The sequence below is a fragment of the Vulpes vulpes genome, chromosome 14 (assembly GCF_048418805.1).
Source record: "Vulpes vulpes isolate BD-2025 chromosome 14, VulVul3, whole genome shotgun sequence".
NCBI lineage: Eukaryota > Metazoa > Chordata > Mammalia > Carnivora > Canidae > Vulpes > Vulpes vulpes.
The window spans coordinates 109,023,403-109,040,821 of NC_132793.1; the positions used below are offsets into that span (position 1 = coordinate 109,023,403).

Consider the following 17,419-nt stretch of genomic DNA (forward strand, 5'->3'; position numbering starts at 1 on the left):
GCCTGAGGGTTATTTCCTGGAAAATAATTCCTTTCTTGAGAATCCCTTGAGAAGAAAATCCTTCCAAAGCCTTTTCACATTATGCTCTTTTGTGCATGGTGTCACTGCTATCCTTCTCTGCCTTACCCAGAAGGTGCTTTCATTCCCTCTCACCCACTCCCCAGGACGAGCCTGTCCCTCTCACACTATGTTCTGAGCTTTGCACAAGGAAGAAACCAAGGGAGAAAATATCTAGAACAGGTGACCTTTAACATTTACAATAAAAAGTGACAAAGGGGGATCCCTGGGTGGCACAGCGGTTTGGCGCCTGCCTTTGGCCCAGGGCGTGATCCTGGAGACCCAGGATCGAATTCCACATCGGGCACCGGTGCATGGAGCCTGCTTCTCCCTCTGCCTGTGTCTCTGCCTCTCTCTCTCTCTCTCTCTCTCTCTCTCTCTCTGTGACTATCATAAATAAATTAAAAAAAAATAAAAAAATAAAAAATAAAAAATAAAAAAAAAAGTAACACAGGCCCATTTAGCCCTATGCACACCTAGGAAAGTGCCTAGGAAGGAAACTGAGAGGCTGTCTAGGTGCACAGGTGGCAGCACACTTATATTTTAATTCCCCTCCCAGCTTCCTACCAAGAGGCCTGGAGAGGACCGGACATGAAACCACCCTTGCAGGGTCCCCTGGCCCAGGGCAAGTGGGCTGGAACACACCCTTACCCTCTTTTTCAAAAGCACTGAAGCTGGTGGGCCCACCCTCGAGGGACCACACCCCAGACACAGCGCTGCACTCTGCACACCCCAGACGTGCTCTCCCAGCCCAGCCTCTGAGCCTGGCCCCGCCACCCCGCCTGTGCCTGAGCCACTCCATCCACGAACCGTTTGTGTGGTCACCATGCTCCTTCTTCTTCTGGGACCGCCCAGTGCTCCTGGTCCTTGACCAAGAGAAGAAGGCTCCTTTCCGCTTCTTCTCACTATCCTCATCCCCCAGCTCTTCGTTCAGGGATCTTCCTGATTTCGATTTTCCACTCAGCTGCCGTCCAATGGAGACATTAACAGAACATTATTTCAACGTTACATGAAGCATGAAAGGAAGCTGAGAAGAGCTGTAAAGCTGTCTGTGGGATGGCACAGACCCTCCAGCAGCCACAGGGCAGCTCTGCCACCGTCTGCCCCCCAGCTGAGGGCAGAGGGTGCATCCCAGGAGGGCTGCATCCCAGGAGGGCTGTGTCCTAGCGGCATCTGCTCCACACAGCAGCTCCCCTCTGCTGAGAGGACGTGGCTGGATCTCAGGTACCTTTTTTGGCGTGGACACGCTGGAGTGCTCTGAGCTGACGCTGTGCTTGGAGGCCGGGCTGCTGGGTACCTGCTGTGCATCAGGGAGGGAGCGACCTTCCACTTCGGCCAGGATGCACTCCTGGTACAGCTGGGACTTGAGAAAGCGAGTGTAGCTATCAAACTTCATCAGGTTGAAGATCTACAGAGCACATGCGACAGGGGTTAACTTCTGAAGCGACAAGCTAACATGCAATCCTGGAGAAGCTTTTGTTAAAAAAGAATGAAACCCACAGTGACTGGAGACTTGAAGGAAGGGAGAACCGCCTTGAAAATACTTTCCTCCATTTTTTCCCCCCACATTATTCATATGATTTAGCAACAGAAGTCATCTCTGATAGGGCCAGCAGGATATATGCTCTAAAAAGCAGTAGGCCCCATGTGCCCTTTTAATCACAGTAATGTCCTAGGACTGAAAAAACTCCATACCTATGTGCACATCACAGCCATGCATTCGTGACATCACACACAGCCTAGGCAGGAGTGACCACAGAGAGGGAGCCAAAGGCGGGCCTGCGGGGCTTAGGGAGTGTCACCTCACTGCCAGAATGAAGCCTGCTCCCAGAGAGCCCTCCAGCTACACCCACACCCATAGGCACCTCCCTTCTCCATCGGGCAACAAGGAGAGAGCCCTGGTGAGGAGTCCCTGTGGGAAACTGAGGCATATCACCTGCAGCTGCTGCTCCTTGAACATGTCGGGGTGAGGAGCACTGAGAATGTCATCTGCCAGCTGGGCCTGGCTGTCAATGTTGACGGGGGTGGTGGCTTTGCTGCACAGGAACTTGCTAAAGATCTCGCGGGCCCTATAGGAAAGCTGAAGGACACATGCGTGAGTGGGACATGTGGGACACAGGCTCCCCTGTCGTGCATGTGTGCTGCTGGTGTCACTCCCAAATCGTAAATGCTGGACACAGGTCCAGGCACTAGAGATGCGTTTTCTTGAGACCCAATAAATATTTCTTGCTTGAATAAATAAGTAAAAGTCCAAGCCAGTATGAAACTTTTCACCGAATAGGCTCCTCCCTGAATTTTTTCAGTGGGCTATGTAACTGTTCAGGTGCTGCAGCCATGGGACACCGAGGCACACCATCCCATGTCTGGAGTTTTCTGCGCACACTCGGGGTGATGGGAGACCTCGGTCCATGTAGCACCAAGGGTACAAGCAGATAAGAGGCCTGTTCTGTGGCAGGAAGGAGAGCCATGGGTGGCCTCAAGTGACTACACCATGGAAAGGACTGGCACCAGCAAGGGCTAATCTGATGGCATGTGTGGCACATGCAGGGAAGCTGTACAAATGGATGTTCTCAGGGTGCCCCTCTGGGCATTTAAGCTCCCCTTCCAACACACTGAGAAGCAGCACATCTGCTGGTGACAGTCTACAGCAAGGGGACTTACACGTGCCATGTTCACACAAAACTAAGTATTGCATATGTTAAGAAACTTACTCTGAAAAAGAAGTGTTTCAAAACCACATGAGAACATTTTTACATCGACCTCAACTGCACTAGACACCAGCCCACAGGGCAGCCCGGGTGGCTTAGCAGTTTAGTGCTGCCTTTAGTCCAGGGCTTGATCCTGGAGACTCCGGATCGAGTCCCACGTCGGGCTCCCTGCATGGAGCCTGCTTCTCCCTCTGCCTGTATCTCTGCCCCTCTCTCTCTCTCTCTCTCTCTGTGTGTGTCTCTCATGAATAAATAAATAAAATCTTTAAAAAGAAAAAAAGAAAGACACCAGCCCACAGTGAGACCATCTCATTCTCCAGGCATGAACAAACTTACCTCTTTTTTATCGTGTGCAGGAACATGATTAAAATATTCACAGGCCTGCCAGAATAAAATGTTTTCTTCACTGAATTCCTTCCTTAGGAAATCCTAGGAAAAACACCATTGATAAGCCCTCACACACAGGTAGTCCCCACGGCACCTGCCTTCCTCCCAAGCTGCTACTTCATTCCCACGCCTTCCTGTGCTCACCTTTCACAGACACCAGGGGCTTCTAAACCCCCTTCCCTAACTTACCCAAGGCCCTAAATGACAGACAAGCTGCAGGCACTTAAGGACCACCAGGGCGCTCACAGCTGTTTCCTCAGGGCAGAGCACCCTTTCCCCCGGGGCCAGCCTTGCCACATGCAGCTGACCTCCAAGCATTTACAAGAAACTTCCGCGGCCCTCACTGCAGGGAGATCCTCGACCCTGAGCCCAGGCCAGGCTGGGCAGAGGCCCCCCCTCAACCTCTTGGTCTTGAGTGTGCCGAGCATGTGGGCAGGAGGAGAACCCTGTGGTAGGGCAGCCTCTGTCCTTGGGGCCTGGAGCCCCTGGGCCCTGCCACAGCCCCCCTACTCACAGAGAAGTATCGAACACCGAGAGGGTCCTGCAGAAGGCGCTCGAATGACACGGCCCAGCTGGCGGCCCTCCTCTCACGCAGGCGCCTGCAGCTCTGCACGCTGGGGAGGCTGGCATTGCTGCTCAGGCTGTGGTTGCTCACGCAGTCCTTCAGGTCAGTGCCGGTCAGCTCTGTGGGACCAGCATACACCTCACCTGCACGTGTATCCCCCAAGCCTGCCCCACAGGGCCCGGCCCAGCCTTCTGAGAGGCAACAGGGGACTGTCCCCAAGGCACTTTCTCTAATACACACATTCAATCAATGATCTGCACCAAGTGCAGACAGCACACCCGGCGTTATTCTGGGGGCAGGGAATGGAGCGTGGAACAGGACTCACGCCAGTCCTCACGCAGCCGCGTGCACATCCATGGAGCAGGGACAGTAACAACTGCAACCATGCACGCGTCAATGGCTGAGCAAGCGCCGCAGACACAACAGGGCTCCCAGTGATTCCACCTGCAAGGCTCGGGAGGTGCCGGGTCACCATGGGGGGAGCAGAGGGAAGTGGGCACAGACGGGGTGTCTGGGACCTAGGACGCAGCTCTGTGTCTGGAGGGAACGTCTGCCGTGTGAAAGCACACTCACACGTGTGCCCTGTTCTGCATGGGCAGAACACTCAAACGTCCTATTTAACCACACGTGTTGTTGTGACAACTGACTGGAGGCCACCCCAGCATGGAAAAGACCACATGTGCCACAGGAGGCTGGCTCCCCAGAGGCTATGAAATAATCCCAAATAGTTTGAGTTCACTGATCTCTTAGGCAAGTTCCCGAATAATCCGCTCCTTCACAAAGGGAAGGGGAGGGACTGAGGGAGCCCCATGTCACTGTCTCCCACCTCGTGTGAGGAGCATGCTGGGCCTCTCAGTACCCCCGAGGGCAGGCCTGGTCGGTGAGACCCAAGGAAAGACACAGGTGGTCCAGAAGCTGGACCAGACACATAATCTGCCATGGATGCATCCCATTCTTTACAAACAGCACGTCCCAATGTCCTACACGGAGCCGTTTCCTCCCCAGGTCCTAACACCAAGGAGATTAAAGGCCGAGCCACAGCTTGCTGACCAGAGGACACGGGACAGGAGCATCCCTAACCTGCATGGGTGCAAGGCTTGGAGGAACAAAGCTGACTAATGAAATAGGGTCCATATGCTCCATCCTGTGTTCTTTCAACGGGGCTGGTGGTGGGAAGGAGCCCAAGGGAGGAATTGGTTGTAGCTCTAGGCCAACCACTGTAAATGCACCTTCTTAGTGACATGGGGCCAACAGTGGGGGAAGTGGGGACCAGGGAGGCAGACCAGGGGAAGTAGGGACCAGGGGACCAGGGAGGCAGGGGAAGTGGGGACCAGTACCCTTTAGGCTGATGCCTGCAGTGCTGAGAGCACAGTGGGCAGAGGCCAGGCCTGAGGCTACCACGCCTACAAGCAGGAGCCCAGAGGGCCTCGAGGAGGCCACGGTACAGCCCCTTGAAAACAGGGAACAGAGGACCAAGAAAGCAGAGCCAGGAATTGGGTCAAATTGGACCCACGCTGTAACTAGAGGCCACTTGGACAGGAGTCATTCAAAGCTCAAAAAGCATTTAGATTGGAAAAGAAAAGAAAAATAGAAAGTCAAAGAGTAATCTAATAACTTAAGCTGCTATAGAAAAAAATTTAAGATCCAGAAGATTAAACAAGATGAGAGAAGAATAATTTTAATTCTCTGTGGCTCATTAGACTCCACCACACGGTACATGTTATTTTTGAGAAACTCTGGTGGTGGAATCTGCCACTACTACTCACGGAGGAATGCAGGACAGGCCCTGGCTCAAGACACCAAGTTGCCGCACGGTACAGACGCACCGCTGCTAAACACTTAGCACAGCACAGCCAGCAGCGAGGGGTCCGAGCAAGGCCCCCCGAGAACTTAGCAACTCTGCCATCACGCAGCTGGACCACCTGGAATCGCCTTGCCAAGCAATCCCCACGTGGAGAGCTCCCCGGGCAAAAGCTGTCATTTCACGCTCACACGATGCAGGCTCACACACAGACCCGCTCTCTCTGATTTGTGTCCAGTAACCGCAGCAATGAGGGGTAAAACCCCACAGATGTTAATTCTCCCTGAATTAACATGTAATCCCAACAGATTTCCCAATAGATGTTTTATTAGAACCAGACGAGCTGAAATGTAAAAGTTCACGTGGAAAACTAAACGTGAAATGCTGGGAAAACAAAGCAAACCAGAGCCAGGAGGTGGGGCCGGCCCCACCTGGCGCCACAGCACAAGGGCTCACAGCAGCCTCGTCCCCAGGACAAAAGGTGACAACTATGCAAGGCCAGCTGGAAAACCACCAGAGAAATGATCAAGTTGGGTCCCTTCTGGCTGAAATCAATCTCACCTGGACCAAAGGTTTAAATGTAAGAAAATCAAATCAGAGAAACTCTGGAAGAGAAGATGCAAGCTCAGAGCCCTGAGAGACAAGACAGATAAACAGCCGACACCAAACTGTGTGTGTGTGCGCGCGCAGGCGCACACACGAGAAGAGCCAGCAAAGTGGTGGGGGGGGAAGGGGGGGGTCAAAGGTACAGGCTTCCAGTTACAAGAGAAACAAGTCCTGGCATGAGGGGAGCCAGCTTACAACACTGTACTGCATACGTGACGGTGCCGAAGAGAATAGATCTTAAAAATTCCCATCATAAGAAAAAACTCATGGAACTGCATGTGGTGATGGTTTTCACAACGTATACAAACACCAACTCATTGTGCTGTGTACCTGCAGCCCATGTAACATGTCAACTGTACCTTGAAAAATAAAGATGAAAGTTAAAAAACACCAAAAGCTAGGTCAAAAGGCAAAATGTGGAGAAATACAATCCATTACACAGATGAAGGACTAATTCTTTTTATATTTGAGACTGCCTGCATATCAAAATGAAAATGATCCAGAAACCAAAGAAAACTGGAGAACAGTGTGGCTGGTCACTAAGTGAGCTTAAGATGGCTCCTAACCATGGGTTCAGTTTCACCTACAATGAGCTAAAGGTGAATTTGAAGAACGAGCCACTTTATACATACCTAAGGGGGTAACATCACAATCAGCAGGGTCTGAGGTACTTTCCTGCTCTATTTTATGGTTGATAAAGGAGGTGATGACAAAATAACTTTTAAAATACCCTGTTAAGTATGAACACCAAAACATTCTTCCTCGGGCTTGTTTTCCTTGAGGCAATAAAGGCTAAACTGAGAGCTGAGGGTGATCAGAAGGTAATGGGACTCAAAGGAACTGAAAAAGCCTTAGGTGAGAGGCCAGATATGCAAAGACTCTGGGGCAGCAGAGTTCACGGCTGGTATGTCTGGGTTTAGGGGGAAATGGAGGGCCAAGGAGCATAGACTGTGTCCTGGGGGCAGTGAAGAACAAGGGAAGGTAGAGAAGACACCTCTCCTTCACAGGTCCATGGGCCCTGGTGTGTGCAGGGCGGCCCTGAGCTCTGCCCAAGGGAGGGTGCAGGTGGAAGGGGCTATGAGGGCAAGGGAGCAAACAGGAAGACTGGCCACAAACTGCAGACAGAGCAGCTGAACCCCATCAAGGGTGGTGGTGCTTTTGTTTCTCAAATAAAAGGTGTTTGGATTCCAACAACGCAGCCCACAGAGTGATTCTGAGCACCTGCCCTCCCAGGACACACAGGACAGCAGCGAGGAAGGGCACCTGGCACCCTGCCCCAGGCCGAGCAGATGCTGTGGGCCGCAGCCTAAGCATGTAAGTGGGTGAGGGAAGACACTGTTGAGAACTTGGAAGTGAAAGGTGACCCATATGTTGACTAAAATCATTTTTTTTGAGACCTGGCAAATATTAATTTTTTTTTTAAAAAAAGACTGACACATCAACCACTGGCCCTTTAAAAGTCCAGTGGAGAAAGAAACTAAAATTAAGGAAGGAAACTGCTAGGGGCACCTGAGGGTTCAGTGGTCGAGCATCTGTCTTTGGCTCAAGTCATGATCCTGGGGTCCTGGGATCGAGTCCTGCATTGGCCTCCCTGCGGGGAGCCCGCTTCTCCTTTTGCCTATGTCTCTGCCTGTTTATCATGAATAAATAAATGAAGTCTTTTTAAAAAATGAAGAAAACTGCTGAAGCATCTCCCATTCCATGCATTGTGCCCTACCACGCAGCTGCGCCATGACCCCGGCACACCTCGGGGAGGCCGGGGTGGTCTGCCCAGCAGGAGGCAGGCCGAGATGCACAGTGGCCTGAGCACACACCAGGGCAGATGAAGGGCAAGGTCCCCGTGGCTGCAAACCCACTCTCCCTGAAGGCACGCAGGCCCCGGGTGCCGGCGCTCAGGGCCTCACGGGCCCCCCCAGAGTTGGGGACAGTCATCTTGCCCCCAGGCTCCCCACACTGCGGGATGAAAGGCTGAGGCTCCTTCCCACGGTCTCCTTTTGTTCCCTTCTGTTTTGTTTCTCATTGAAACCATGCGGATGGCCGCTGGGCCAGCGGAGCTCAGGGAGGGAACACGGGACACGAGGACCCCGAAGGAGCCGCTCCCGGACCCCGCGGGGGCAGGCCACACGCTGTCTGAGGCCGTGGACTCGGCCATTTCCCTCCTGACAGCCGGATCTCGGGGAACACGCACATTCTTCAAAGTGGGGAAATCAGAGACAATTGCTGGCTGCATGAAGCACGTCAAGCCATAAGGTCTCCTAGCAACTCTGGATGAAGGCTCGCTCCCGAGGGGCATTGCAAAGGCACGTGGTGCGCACGCAGCGCGCGTGCTGCTCCGGTGGGTTTCAAATCCCGGCGCCTTCCACACATCCTCGCCCTCGATACCCACCATCCGAGTCTGAATTTCCTAACTCCACCTTCCAACTCACTCTGGAATTCTTCTCCAACATGGAAAACAGCACATTTGCCAAAGGACTGATCTTGAGCGCCAGGGCTCCGACCTCAGCTCCAGGGCCAGTCAGGAGACCGGGAGGGCCTGTGCACCCAGCTCCCCGCCGGAGCCGCTCTCCCACTCTGACAAAGGAGGGAACAGATCTGCGGAGGCTGCGCACACGCCCCGTGTCAGCATCATGCTAGAGAATGTTCCCTGCGTCTTGACTGCTTTTGTTTTTTGTTTTCTCTTTCAATTGACCATTTTGAGTCAAAGAAATGCTTTCCTGGCGAGAAAAACTTCAAAGTCAGTTTCAGACTTGCTGAAGACTAGAAAAGCCACCACCTTTATACTGGCTGCATAAACATGCAGGTTGCGTGTTATAAATAATGTCAATACACCTTAAGAGGACAGTTTTAGAGCTAATTCTGCAATACAAAGTTTTAGCCCATTATCTCACCAGGACATCCCGTCGAACCATAATCTCACACACTTTCAGTATGTAAATCACACCTCAAGGTCAAAGTCCTGGGCTTCCTGGCCCCGCTGGGACTGAGCGCCCTCCACAAACATACCTGCCGCCTGCTCAAGTCAGCCAGACCCCGACAAGCATGACAAGGCGCACAGACCACAAGGGACTTTACCTGGGTAGAGCTGATAAGAGCCACTGTGATGCCACTTAACCAAATACTTCCAACCATTCACCGAAAACCACCCCTCTGAATCCATACCAGGGTCAGCCGGCACAGCCCCCAGGGCTCCGGGCAAAGGCTCGGGCCACACACAGAGACATTGTTCCCAGCTCACGCTCCCCAAGGAGGCCGGTTAGCACACTCCCCAGCGACCCCAGTCCGCAGCCACAGCCGGCGACAAAGGCAATTCTCCCCCTTCAGGCTCCTGCAGAGGAAACCAATAGTGTACTCAACACAAAGCATCATAGGAGCCGCATGCATAATTCACAGCAAGACCTTTAGCCCGCTGAGGCTCGGGGAACTTGAATTATTTAGGCAGGCAGAGCTGGGCTGCTGGAGCTGCTGGCTCACGGGAGGCCTGAGTGCCCGAGGGGAAACCCTCAGCAGAGGCTTCCCACCGGCTGCTCGCCTGGCGGTGCACTTTCTGAGACCAGCGGTGGGGAAGGAAACAGGAAATAGCTTTTCATGATAATTCTGAGGCTTTTAAACATGTATTTTCCGACGGATCTTAATAGTTTTTCTAAACCCCATAAACACAAAGGCCTGTCTTTTAAAAGTGAGAACAAAGAGTTCACCAAAAACTTCAGGCTATCAGGAACAAGTATTTAGTTGGGTCAGAAAGCACCACATTGTTTGGTTCCCCTGAAGCCTTATTTACAAAACCTGCAGAGGGCAGGGTGAGGCTGGGGCTGATGTTGCTTCCCCCCCCCCCCCCGCCCCGCCCCAAATTATGCTGGTGCACTGTCCCACAGGCTTCTCCAGCGCCAGTGACCACTCTGCTCCAAGAGGGCAGAGAGAGGAAGCCTGGCATAGCTGGTCCTGCCTTCCCGTCAACAGTCGCCCGTGAGGCAGCGGAGTGTGGGAGACGGCTCTGCTCGGCTCTGCTCCTGTCTGGCCCCCGTGTCTCTGGGCCCCGGGCTTTCACGCACATGAGGCCAGAGCAAGTGAAGATGCCAGCATCACCGGAGCCACAGCTGGTGCAGTGGGCTCCGGAAGGCAGAGCCCTCAGTGCCAATGAGTCAGATGGGGGGATGCCTAGGCTGCTGAACCCCCAGGTGCGTGCAAACCTCTTCACCTGCACTCAAGCTGCCCCCTTCTGCAGGCTCTTTGTGCTATCATCTGGGGGGCACCTTTTTATTTTCATACCCTTTCAAACTTGTAGAAAGTTTACAAGAATAGTAAAAGGAACTCCCATACATCCTCTACCCAGATTCACCAGACATCTACCAACATGCTGCCCTATTTGCTAGATCATCCTATCTCTCCCCCTCTTTCCCATCCTCTTTCTCGACACAGACACACACACACACACATTCAGAACTGTTGGACATTTAGTTGGAGATGGCACCTCTCTTGGCCCCAGATACTTCAGGGTGCATTTCCGAAGAACGAGGACATTCTCTTCCACAACCACATACAATTACCAAACTTGGGAAAAGCAGCACAGTCCAATGGCATCAAGGATGTCCTTCCTAGCTACCTCCCCAGCATGGCCCAGGATGGAACACAGGATCACAGAGCTGTTGTGTCTCTTTACAAACTCCTGGCCTTCGTGTTCCCAGATTTCCACCCAGGCCAGTTATCTTGTAGACTGCCCCTCAATTTGGTGGGAATCCTCAGGAAGTGACATGTCCTTCTGGGCACATCTCCTGAGGAAGCACATAACATCGGTTTATTGCAGTCCTGGTAATGTCTAGGTAGGGCACCAGCTTTCCCCTCCAGGGGGCTGCTGCCTCCTTTGTGGGATGACAGATGCATCTGGTTCCCCATCCAGCAAGCAGCCACCACCCCTCCTTCACTTCTAGTCGGTATTCCACCATGAGAAAGAGCTTTCCTTTCTTCCCAATTTTTACAAGTTCATTTATCTATATGAGGAGGTGCTCAGTGGAATTTTATTTTATTTAGTGGCTAAGCCACTGAATAAAATAAAAGCCATAAATATCTGGGGTTTTTTTTCTTTCTTCTTTTCTGTATGTTCTGCCTCCCTTCTGGCTGGCCCTGGTGTCCTTCTGGGGAGCCCGTATCACACTCTGAGTGTCTCCTGATTTTCCAGTGTGCTTTCCACACTCCAGCCCAGCAAGTGACGCTTGGCTCCAAGGATAGCTGGTTCCTTTAACTGAAGAGTGGTATTTAGGTACTAAGATCTGCACATGAGGGCTGCTTGCTGCTACTGGCAGGTTTCCCTGCTCCCAGGACTTTCTGGCAGACAGAGCTAGGAAATAGATACACAGGCACGCAGACATCCATGCATCTCCACATTTACCTGTATGTCCACTATGACCATGAGTTCATACTGACACCTGTGACCCAACCCCAAGTGCATTCTCCTTTCCTATATTTTAACTCCCTCTCAACCATGGGGAACTGGGCTCCCACTGTCCTGGACTGTATTTACTCATTTGCTCAACCAGAATACACCCGGACTCTCTACAAGATAATTTAAGAACTCACTCATATCACTGCAAAAACAAAACCCACTAACTAGGGTCAATCTTGTTTGTAGTCCTTTTTTAGATAGGATATAGAGAGTCAATTGCACAGTCATAAGTGTTTGACTGAATTAAAACTCAGTGAGTTTTAAAATCATGTCACCTATCTTTTCAAACCTGAGTTTGCTCACCAAGTGCACTTGTTCACTCTTCAAGCCAAGCAGGCCTTGAGAATGCCTGCCACCGGGTCAGTATAATGGTGAATGAAATTCAGCTGCAGGGAGGAATACAGGTGGAGACTCAGGGCCCCAGGAAGGTTCTTCAGTCTCCAGGTGGCCTGATGTGGTAACTGCATGGGTCCGAAACCTGCCTTGATTTTCTCATTAGGGCAGAAGCTAACATTTGCAGGGCTTGGGGCTAGAGTATTAATAAAGGACTTCATACTACGTACCTAAATATTGAAAAAGCACCAGGGGAGCTATCATACTCTTGAATAAGCTATATTCTTTTAGCCTAACTTCAAACAACCTGGAAGACCAGATCTGAATTTAGAATCTGGAACTTGCGGGCAGCCCGGGTGGCTCAGTGGTTTAGCGCCACCTTCAGCCCAGGGCCTGATCCTGGAGACCTAGGATCAAGTCCCACATCAGGCTTCCTGCATGGAGCCTGCTTCTCTCTCTGCCTCTCTCTCTCTCTCTGTGTCTCTCATGAGTAAATAAATAAAATCTTAAAAAAAAAAAAAAAAAGAATCTGGAACTTGCCTGAGTTCTACACTGAGATATAGCTGCATGGGGGTGGAGGGCCTGCCTCCCCCCCACCCCCCTGTCTTCTCTTCCCACCCCAGCTCCACCCCTCCAGCCATGCATCCTAGTCTGTCCCATCATCCCCACCATAGCAGTCACCCTTTGGACCTAGGAATGTTCACTTCATTCCCCAGTTACCAACAAATTTAAAGCAGCAAGGCCGTTTTTCTGGAAGAAATCAGACATGGAATCTTTTTGAATGGGCCGGTTTGCCTGGGGAAGGAAGAGGGGACAGACCAGATCAGGTGGGACAGAACCCAGGCCGGCAGCATTCTGTTCCACACTGGGCAGCCAGCCCAGCTCCTCTCTGGCCATTAACTGTGGAGCTCTACTGATCATCAGAGCACAATTTTAGAACCCCTACAAGTACTTCCTCAAGACATGTCTAGAAACTATAGCTCTAAGTCAATCACCCAGTTTACAGAGGAAGTTGCTGAGGTCAGAAGACCTCCTGTACCCCCAGACTGTGGCCAGTGATGGTGCCAAGCCCACGGGCCTGTGCTCCACAGTGAGGCCTCTGGTGCCTCCCCTGTCAGATCACATAGCTCTGGAGAGAAGGCAAAATGCCCCGCAATTCTTATGGAAGCTCGGGGGCACGAAGACATGTGGGCCCAGACAGGAGAAATCTAAATTCCGAGCCTTTCCTGCAGTCAGTACTAGAAGTCTGATTTATCACTGTTCTGGCAGAGCAGAGCAAGACACACTTTCCACGTCTGAAATGACACAAGTCCTTCTGGAGAGTGAAATGCCAAGCAGATGGGGTAAAATGCTGCAAGAGCTCGCGAGGCCACGTGAGTGGGCAGAGCAGTAACCGAAAAGGGTCAGTGTGGGAAGTGTGAGGCGACATGCGGAGATGGGCACATCTTGTCACTTGTCACACTGAATTTTCAGGATTCTGGTCTCAGAGCCTTCACTATGACCACAAGTGGCTGGCAGAATAAAGGTGGCATCTAACCATAGGGAGCCTGTGTCACCAAAAAGGGACATAGGGCATTTTCAAAGATTAACCCTCATCAAATTCATTTATTACACTGGCTTGAACCTGAAAAATATGCCTTATTCACTTATTAGGTCATTCTTTGTGAAATTAATTTATTTCACTCGAGTGAATAAAACATGTAGGCTTTATGAAGGTGTTCTTCTTTTATCTTTGTGCCAAGGGCCACACATGAAGGGCAGATCGTCCATCTGCAGCCTGTCCCTGTCCATAGGGCACTGCCCAACGCAAGAGCCCAAAGACCCTAGATGCTGCTCACCCTTCCCACAGCCGCAGTAAGACCACTCATGCAGAGTACTCGAGGCACAGCCAGGAGCCCTGGGCCTGTGCTGGCTGATGCGGGACAGGTGGAGACCAGGTGGGAGAACACTTCCCAACAGGCCAGGGGCTGGAGCACTGGCCCTCAAGGAAGCAAAAGGATGGAGCATTCACATTCCTGCAGCAGGCACCTCAGAGACAGTGCTTGGGGACCACTCCTGGGAGTGGAAGAAAGGTACTGGTGAGACGAAGGAGAAGCCCCACTTTCTAAGGCAGGTGTAAACCCTGCAACTGTAAGCCGGGGTTTCCTGGGGCAGTTATGGTGTCACATAATTTTAATGAAGATAGCAAGCATGGTAGATATAAAACTAAACACAATGGAATATCTACACCTCTTCTATGGCTTCCAAAGAAAACTAAAAAGTCATTTGTCTAAAATTGGGTTCCCAAAATCTGGTCACATGCTGGTCCCATGTTTCCTGGGGGCTGCAGCCCCCTGGTTGCAGAGAAAGCTGGGGCTTACTTGCTCTGCCTCCAGTAGCAGGGAACTGCAATGCGCCCAGAGCCGTGGCCAGCAGACTGTCCAGGGTACCAAAGCCTGAGCTGCCCACCTCACAGGCTGGCCTCAGGGAATCCGTCAAGCCTGAATCTTCTACAGAATAAGCAGATGACCAAGGCTACACTATCCAGCAAGCCCATTCTCTAGGTTTTCTTCCTAAAACTGGGGGAAACATTTAAGAAGAATAGGAGGTAAATGGGCCACTTCTGGTTCTCATTCATTGGACAGATATTTGTTGAAAGTCTACTCTGCGGCAAGCTCTGTCCTGGGAGCCAGAGTCTCTAGCCCAGCTCCAGTTGGCACAGGTGTGTTGGCTCACAGTGTGGGTTCCTAAGTCATGCTGCCTGGTGAATGAGAGCTCCAATCTTCCCAGCTGGGCAAGGGACTCACCCTTCTATAAGACTGTGGTAAAAGTCACAGACTGATATCACAGGGGTACTGCGAGAATGCCCTTCCTTACTGAGTTTTGTAACAAATACTGCCAGGCACATAGGAGGCATACAGTAACATTGGTTGGATAAGTGGGTCATGTATCCCAAATATGAGCTAATGATGTGGTACAGGCTAAAATGCACACAAGCTCAAATTATATGTATCTTGCGGTTTTAATGCACAATTCATGAAACATTTTTTCTTTTAGAAAATTTAAACATAAATCTAAAATCTCTATTAATCATTACCTAAAATCCCAGCCCTATCTCCCCTCCCCAGAGAAACCCCATCTTATTAATTTGGTGTTGATCCTTCCAGATATTTTTTTAATGCTTTTACCAGCATATATATGTTCCCACAGAAACAATGTGTATTGTTTAGGAAAACTACTAACTACCTTTCTGAATTCCATTAGTTCCAAAAGGCCTGGCCATGTGATTGATGTGCTTGAGGCTTTCCATTTTGATGCTAGTATCATTTAAGAATAATAGTTATTTGGTTTTCTCCTCTTCAAATTTTTTGAACTTCTTTCTTTTTCTTGCTTTATACTATTGGCCAGAATTCCCAATACAATGTTACATAGTTACTGAGATAGGGAACATCCTTGCCTTAATCCTGGCTCTCATGAGAATGCTTCTAATGTTTAACCATCAAGTATAATTTTAAAAATCAAGAGTGGGCAATTCTATCAGATACTCCTTTAGCTTCTACTGTGATAATCATATGGTTTTACTCCATCACTCTATTAACACAGCACAGTCTGTTCATATGCCTATGATATTTCACTACCAAATGTAAGCCCCACAAAGTCAGGGACCCTGTTTTTTTTTTTTTGCAAATGGATCTCCAGTGCCCAAAACCATTTTTAGAAGAAAGCAGGAGAAAGTAGCAGCTCAAAATATGCTTGCTAAATGAATAAATGGTTAGTTTCTGCTTTAGTATTTCCTTAATCTTAATTTACACTTATTTTTCTGTTGTGTTTTCCTACCTGATGTTGAAAGCTTAAGCTCCTGTATTTTCTAACTGTTCATTTTTATAATATATACATTTAATGCTATAAAATTTTCTCTTTAAACCACTTTGGCTATACCCCATGGTGTTAATATGTAGCACCATAATTGCGAAGCAGTTCTAAATTGTATTGTAATTTCCAGTTTAATTTTCTCCTTGGCCCACAGATTATTTACAAGCATAGTTTTGAATTTTCAAATGGGTGGGTTATTTTTTGTCTTTTTGTGATTGACATCTATTTAATCACAATGCTGTCAGGAGATGTGCTCTGTCTGCTATAAATATTTTTTAAATCTGTAACAATTACATCTTGGCATAGGATATAGTCAACTTTAGTGAATATTTAGGATACCTTTAGGGAAAAGTATATTGGGCACAAAGTTCTATTTATACCTGTTAAATTTTATTGTTTTATTTATTTATTGTTTTATTTATTTATTGTTTTATTTATTTATTTATTTATTTATTTATTTATTTATTTATTATTTTTACCAGCTTGATCTCTTAGCTTGTGAAAAAGGTATATTACAGTCTCTTCCCAGGAGTACATGCCCATTGGTATTGTGGTCCATCTAAGTCTGCTTCATAAATGAGATGCTCTATTTTTGGTGCATAGAGCCCCTCTACTTGCATTTGTTTTCACTTTGAAGTATTTTGTCTGGGAAAAAAAAAAAAAGAAGTATTTTGTCTGAGATTCATATTCTCATACCAGTTTTTCTTTCTTAGTATCTGCCTGTGCTATCTTCTTTCATTTAAGTATTTCAATCTGCCAGTGTTGTTTTAAAATTGGACTTTTAACAGTCTAAGTGGAGAGTTTACACCATTTGATGCTTGCTTTCCCATTGATCTTGAAATTGTCTTCAGGCCCCGTCCTAGGCTCCTTCTCTGCCCAGTCCCTCTGGGCAGTAATACTGAATGCAGTGTGCAGTTATACTGAAATGTGATCAGAATCACAATAGCGACACTAACAGCAGCAGCTGGGTTGTCACAGCTTATGATTACATGCCAGGTGCTGCTCTCAGTGCATGGTGTGCATTAACTCACTTACTTCTCATGAGAACTCTGTGCACTAGGTCCTGGGACTGCACCATGCAGACAGCAGAGCTGAGGCACACTGCCAGGAGCAGAGGCCTGTGGGGATGTGACCTGACCGCATGTCCCACTGCCTCTCCCACTCTAGCCCCCACTCAGCCCAAAGATTTGAGACTTGCCTTTCCTGTACTATCTCGAAGTCTTCAAACTTACCAAGGCTTTCAAGTCCACTGACAGGCTGATGACTCCTGAACTTTCTGCATTCTTTATCTGTTTATGCCATCTACACAGCATCTCCCCCAGGACATTGAGTGAGTACCTCAAAAATCCGAGGCCCAAAGCAGAACTCCTGTGATTGCCCCACTGTCCATTTCTCCCCATCCCACTCCTTCCCATGCCTGCAAATGCCATGAACATCCCATACGTGCCAAAGTGAAAACCCGGAAGTTGGCTTTGGGATGGTGTCTCCTCACTCCATGCTACCCCAACGGACACACAGTCATTCTCTCTCAGGTTCCCTGTTGCACCCAGCTACCTGTTCTGGGCCTCTCTTGTCTCCTCTTGTCTCGACAAACCCACTCGGGCTAAGCTCAGTTCACATGTCAGGCCCAGCTTTGCTTGGCCATGTCCACCTCTGCCTGGGTCGGGCCCTAC

The 17,419-nt window shown here is 49.7% G+C and overlaps 1 protein-coding gene across 5 annotated transcripts in view; it reads right to left on the bottom strand.

Annotated features, from left to right (window-relative positions):
- The window catches only part of RGS12 (regulator of G protein signaling 12), a 119,617-nt gene that overhangs the window by 17,239 nt on the left and 84,959 nt on the right, over positions 1-17,419 (bottom strand). For all 5 annotated transcript variants that reach the window (XR_011997143.1, XR_011997142.1, XM_072737632.1 and 2 more), the window contains exons 5-9: positions 3,667-3,836; positions 3,102-3,194; positions 1,994-2,137; positions 1,286-1,465; positions 868-1,021 (exon numbers count right to left, since the gene is read on the bottom strand). Coding sequence is in view for 3 of the 5 variants with exons in the window: in XM_072737632.1 (XP_072593733.1) it covers positions 868-1,021; positions 1,286-1,465; positions 1,994-2,137; positions 3,102-3,194; positions 3,667-3,836 (741 nt within the window). In the remaining 2 variants the exon portion in view is untranslated. The remainder of the gene's footprint in view (positions 1-867; positions 1,022-1,285; positions 1,466-1,993; positions 2,138-3,101; positions 3,195-3,666; positions 3,837-17,419) is intronic.